Here is a 6,301-nt window from a genome sequence, read left to right as displayed (position 1 = left end):
TAGCACACGCTCATACACACATACTTATTGCTTTTTTAACGGCTCCTTAAGTTCATGCGCCTCAATGTATACTACACTTTGGAGTATTCAAGGTATGACATTTGTTGTTGCTTATTTTCCGCCTCGTACAATTGTTGATTCGCAGATTTCACAATTTACCATTCGCTTGAATACGTCAAGGAAATTGAATTTTGCAAATTTTCCAATTGTTCAACTGTTGAGTTTACGCGATTTACCATTTCTATTTTACATACATACACACGTACTTACTAACAGAGCGCAAGTAGCTGCTTGCGTATAATAGATTTTAAGGCTCTTTTCCCCACACACTCGTACTTGGGTGGGGTAAACAAGTAAATGTTATTTATGGTTAACCACAGCCTGTGTGAACAAGCTATTGGCAAGGTTAAGGCGATTTTATTGATATTATCATACTTCTTACTTTTGGTGAAATATTACACTTTTAATGAGATATAGACTAAAAGTGAATCAGTGTGAAAAATTATGTCACAATATATCTTTCACAGCGCAATTTACGTATTCAATTCGATAATGAAGGTCAAATATAGTAGGGAAAATGATATCTAAAATAGTGGTCCTCTTCGAATTATGATGTATTGCAGACAGATCAAGCATATATTCATATTATATATGAACTAAAATAGTTCATCGATGAAAATGATATCTAAAATAGTGGTCCTCTTCGAATTATGATGTATTGCAGACAGATCAAGCATATATTCATATTATATATGAACTAAAATAGTTCATCGATGAATCCAACGAATTCTCACCGTCCATAATAGTCGATTGAGATCATACGGTATTTTAATATAAGGGATACTTGATACCATATGCAGTTTAAAAGTATCGCTCGGGCTATTTCAGTAAAAGTTATAATAGTAATAATAGTAATACTTGCGTTAGGGAACGTACTCCACGTTTTATCCAACATAGGACTGTCAATTCGGCAGCATTATTTACAATTATTTTTATTGAGGACATCCGTTCGAGTGATTAAGGATATTAACTAAATCGAAATATCAGCACCAGCTATTATACGCTGCATAGTAAAGCCTTGGCCGTCTTTTATTGCCAGATGGCGTTTATATTTCCTTTTCTCTAACATATATACACATAAATCTTTCACTAATATCGAAGATATTAAAAATACTTTACTTTTCTCGACCAGAATTAGACCTGAGATCCATAGAGTGTGGGTATTCAGCGCTCTACTATAAGGGAAAACATTAACATTTTTTTTGTTTTCTTTCTTATCATGATTATCAGGTTGACTTCTAAAGCAGTGTTCAGTGGGCTTATACGCATAAATCTGCGTATAAATCTGCGATTTATTAAAACAATTAAAATGAAATCTTAAACAATGTCCTGTAATTTTCTGACTCCAATGGATATTACTGTAGTGATTGCTCATATTTCGTTCGAAATTGTCAGATGTTCGTTTTATTGTCAGATTTTCGCGAATCGCTGCGACGTTCCCAATTTGTCTACCAAACTCAGTGGTGTAGTATAAATATTTGTAGAGTAGCCAGGTTAAAGTTCGTGCAAGATATATCGGACCAATATGTACAAAACTATACTCTTTATCGGCTTAATTTGCTTATTTTTTCGCCATTAAACACTTTCTAAGAATTCAAAACCATTTTGACGATTTATTTATGTTTTTTTTTTAATTTTTGCCTTTATTTAATCAATTAGCTCAAATTTTTATTTATTTAAAAATAACAATTTACAATCTCCAATTCGTAATAACGGTAATAAATTATCACATTTTTCAATAAATAGGCAATACAATTTCTTCATTACTTTAACATTACATTAAATAAATTAAAAGTACTACCATTACTCTAAACCATTGCCCCTCTTCAAGCATTACGTTCCTAACTCATTTGTAGGATTTTTCGAACTGTATGAAAACATGTCCCACATGTGTTATTGATAAAGGCGAGTTTCATCCGTCAAGCCATTTTCACGTATCAAGAACCGGGCAACATTCCTGCAAAGGCGCAACCACATTCACATATACACCGCACTTTCAACTCTCTGCTACACAAAGCGCCACCACTAAAAAAAAAAGAAAGCGAAAAATTTAGTTAATTAATTTCACAAAATTTTTTAAAGTTATTTGGATTAAGGAATTACTTCAAGTTGAATTCAATATCAGAAGGCATTTTTTACAAAACTTATTGTTAATGGATTTGAAGTATTTAAAATTTGCTTATGCAATAGTTACCTGGCGATATCCAAGACTCCCTCAGCGGTTCAGCTACAAGAAATAGCAGCCTTGTGGATAGCCAAAAGATACTGTAATACATTTTGTAGTCTGCATGTGCGCTCTTTTTCGGCGACTAAGCTTCATCGATAGATTGGTGCTCATTTAAAAATCATGGCGCCTACGAAAAAAGGATATATATAATACTATATATAAGGCTTATCATACATATAAAGTAGATTTATTGAAGTAGCAGATATCAGAAAGCGCGCTTTCTATAAAATACCGCGGGAGCATGCTAAATATCAAACTACCTAAGGCATTTTTGTTATGGAAACTCTTCTCCGAAATATTCTTAGTTCTTTCGAAAGAATCTAACTTTCCCTCTATTTTTATTTTAAATAGCCACTTCTTTACTTAGAGTGCCATTTCTTATGAAACATACCACGCAAAAACCCGCATCACACATAGGAGAGACGAAGGTGCTGCTCAACGATTTTTGGAGTCTTCACCGCGATCGGCTTCACCTTTTCCATCTCCACAGCAGCAGCTTTATCATCATTTTCTAGTTCACCTTGTGGCTTCATATCATCCTCTGGCTTTTCCATTGTATAGTTTCCTTCACTTATTTTTCTGTCTCCTCTTGCTGGCATACCAACGCTTCTTCCTCAGTACTCACCGCTCCATGTGAGTATATTTGCACCATATACATTTGTTCCAGGTCCACACCTTCATTAGTCAAACTCTCCTCGGTACAATGAGTATCTTTATTTACTTCTGCCTCTACTTGGTCTTCGATTTCGTCATCTAAATTTTTCGCTAAAGTCTCGCTTCGCACTAACTTACGCTTTCCAGTGGCAGCTGGAACAATAGTTGGCATGGCTGTCTCCGGTATCGGCAGACGGTTCTCATCGGCCCCCGATTCGGTGTGATCAAGGGGCTGCGGATGAGGACGCCGAGGCAGCAATGATGTCTGTGATCTCAACGGCCTCAGTGTTGTGCTGCAGCGTGTCTTCCAGCGCAATCCAATTTTTCGTTTGACTACGTTGTGGCTTGAGTGTGATTGTGTTGTTTAATGTGCTACCGGAAGTTACTATGTGATCCACGGGCGAGCTGGTGTCCGAGTCGGTGACGATATTTTTGAATTTGCCATTGTTGAGCATGCAGACGTCGATATGTTGAATGGCGAACACCTGGAAAAGGAAGAAAATGGAAGTTGGTGGTTGAGAAAAATGTTTAAATTTAAAATGCTTAAATTTCAAAATAGGAGAACGGATTGCTTTATAAAAATGACACCGATTTAAATTTATTTGTAAGTTCTTAGAGAAAAGCTTTTCTCTGATGACCTAGCATTTCAGATATTTACCGATATTTATGGAGACCTTGAATAGATAAGTTACTGTTCCACAGTCTAAATTTCTGGCTAAGTCTACTTTGTAAACCCAGAAGCTTAAGTTCAGTTTCCTGCTGATGGAATCGGTGGATAAGATATGGATTATGGATAATATCTTAGTATTGGATTGTTCTTATAGAGACGGATTCGAGTTTGCTGGACGCTTCGTGTTAATAAACCAAAAATACCGATTATGCTTATGTGAACTCGATCTTATTGGCCAGATGTTATAGTTAAGAAAGATAAGTAGTAGAATACATTCAAGTAGTATGTGAAGTTTCAGACTCTGTATCTAAGCATGTGATTTTGTTGCTGGAATGCTTGTTTTATAAAGGAAACCATTTGTTTGATAAAATCATGTGCTGAAATAACAACATTTAATCAAAATATATATTCTGAGGGTTCTGACAACAAACCTAACCTCAAAATACAAACATAACATCCAATTTCATTTGGAACAAGTTTCATATTGCTATGACACAACATTAATTAATACACCAAAATGATGCAATCGTCTCTTGACAACATACACAACCTCAAAATTGACCAACAATAATAGCAGCGAAGCCGCAAATGCAAGCATAAGTCAGATAATAAATAAAGTGTTTTCAAAGCAATACTGACGAGTTTCAATAAATAAAAATAAAAACCAACAACAATAAATTCCAGTCAACAAAAATATTCAATCACATAATGACATAACATGCCGTTAAATGTCACTCGAACAACAGTCATGTAAAAGGTCGTGGTCACAAAAACAACACAAATGCTGTAGAAAACCACACTGGTCCGCAATCTCACCACATATGCCAACGCTCAATGCAAGCCTGTATGTGTGCTTGACATGTTAGGGAAATAAATGCGAGATGGGAGAAAAGAAAAGAATTTGCAAATCAACAAACATCAACGACAAGCTCAATTTCGGTTTTCCCGCGTAGTTTTGCGGAATTCCGAATGATTCAATAAATAATCGATTACACAAATACTCGTGTGCCAAGGCAAATGACTCAGCAGGAAATTTACAGCATCTAACTTTTATGCGGTCATAGAGTTGTTTATATAAATGAGCTTTCATGGGTTCAAAATCTTGCTGAAATACAAAATTTTAGAAAATAATTTGTTCCAGGAGCGATCGAACCTAAAGATTTAGAAGATTTCTTATCAAAGGATACCTACTGAGCTTATGTAATATTGAATAACAAAAGTCTGATTACAACTGGTGATGGGACTAAGTTGTAATTGTATTTGACTTCAACCGGCGAATATTAATGCCGAGATGTCATATACTATATGATACTCTATATACTATGTAGAAGAAATGTTCAAATGGCATTATGTTTTCATATCTCAGCACTAAATTTCTATTACTTAAAGGTTCTTCTTCTTGATTGGCGTAGACACCGCTTACGCGGTTATAACCGAGTCCAGAACAGCGCGCCACGCATCTCTCCTTCAGGCAGTTTGGCGCCAATTGGTAATACCAAGTGAAGACAGGTCCTTCTCCACCTGGTCCTTCCATCGGAGTGGAGGTCTCCCTCTTCCTCGGCTTCCACCAGCGGATACTGCTTCGAAATCCATCTGTCATGAGGTATCCAGTAAACAACTGTATAAATTCAAAAAAGCGTCAAGCTTAATGTAAAAGCTTTCTAGTCTAAATGTCCACTAAGAGATCAGCTTAGATATTTCTTTTACCTTTTTAAGAACTTTCCTTAGACAATCTATCCACGGAATCCTAAAAATTATTGAGTGAATATATTAGGAAATTATTAGCAAATATACACATATCTTTGCTTGCTCTACTCATACTTTTGTTGTTTTTCATGTTCGTGCCAACACACGAATACACATACTCAAGCACTTACTGCCTGACATGTATTTTATTGCTAATATTCATTTCTTGGTTTCGTTCAATGAATTGGAAATCATTATTTTGTTATATCCTTGTTTTGCTATGTGCCTTCGGCAAACATCAAAATACAAATGAGAAATGAAAACGAGAAACAATAATTTCCATTACGAATAATAAAGAAATGTTTGTGGCGTCGGAAGTTATGCCACATATGGTTTCAATATCCGTATGGGTTTAATGAAATTATTAGAGAGTCAATTATGAAAGCATGTGCACTAAGGATGTTGCCAACTTAAAATTATATTTCAATATAGGGATTTGAATAAAAAAATATATATGAAAATAATCTTAATTTATAAAATATTATTAATTTTGATTATGATTTTATGATTAAAAATATTTTTGGAATATTGGGTTGCCACCTGTATACAAATAATTAAGTAAAATTTTGCGAAATGGATTGCAAAAATATACTCTAGTATATTTTATACAATTGTTGATTTTGGATTAGAATTAACAATTAATAAAAATTAAGTTAAGTTTACAAATGTTAAGAAATTCACTATATATAAGAACTTGTGAAAATCTTATAACAATTAGTTTAAACATATTTATTCACACATATTTTTTGTCCATTTTTAATTTTATTTTCAAGAGATCTGGAACCATATTTGGCAAACTGAATTATTTTCCTTATTTACATTTATTATATTTCCTTAAATTTCCATTCGTCTTTCCTTCTTTTTTATTTATTTTCCCAACTTCCTATCTTCGCTCGTTGTCAAACATCACAATGCCCGAAAGCAGTAAAATTTTAAAGAAGCAA

The 6,301-nt window shown here is 34.3% G+C and overlaps 1 protein-coding gene across 1 annotated transcript in view; it reads right to left on the bottom strand.

Moving 5' to 3' along the window:
* Positions 1 to 1,707: 1,707 nt before the first annotated feature.
* Positions 1,708 to 6,301, bottom strand: part of LOC105220075 (arrestin homolog) — a 118,970-nt gene continuing 114,376 nt past the window's right edge. Inside the window, 4 exon segments of the mRNA XM_054231001.1 lie at positions 1,708 to 2,085; positions 2,255 to 2,414; positions 2,679 to 3,169; positions 3,171 to 3,426. Coding sequence (XP_054086976.1) covers positions 2,859 to 3,169; positions 3,171 to 3,426 — 567 coding nt within the window. The 3' untranslated portion in view covers positions 1,708 to 2,085; positions 2,255 to 2,414; positions 2,679 to 2,858.

The sequence above is a fragment of the Zeugodacus cucurbitae genome, chromosome 5 (assembly GCF_028554725.1).
Source record: "Zeugodacus cucurbitae isolate PBARC_wt_2022May chromosome 5, idZeuCucr1.2, whole genome shotgun sequence".
Taxonomy (NCBI): Eukaryota; Metazoa; Arthropoda; class Insecta; order Diptera; family Tephritidae; genus Zeugodacus; species Zeugodacus cucurbitae.
Note: the sequence above shows the minus strand (reverse complement) of the source record. Positions and strands in the feature narration are given on the sequence as shown.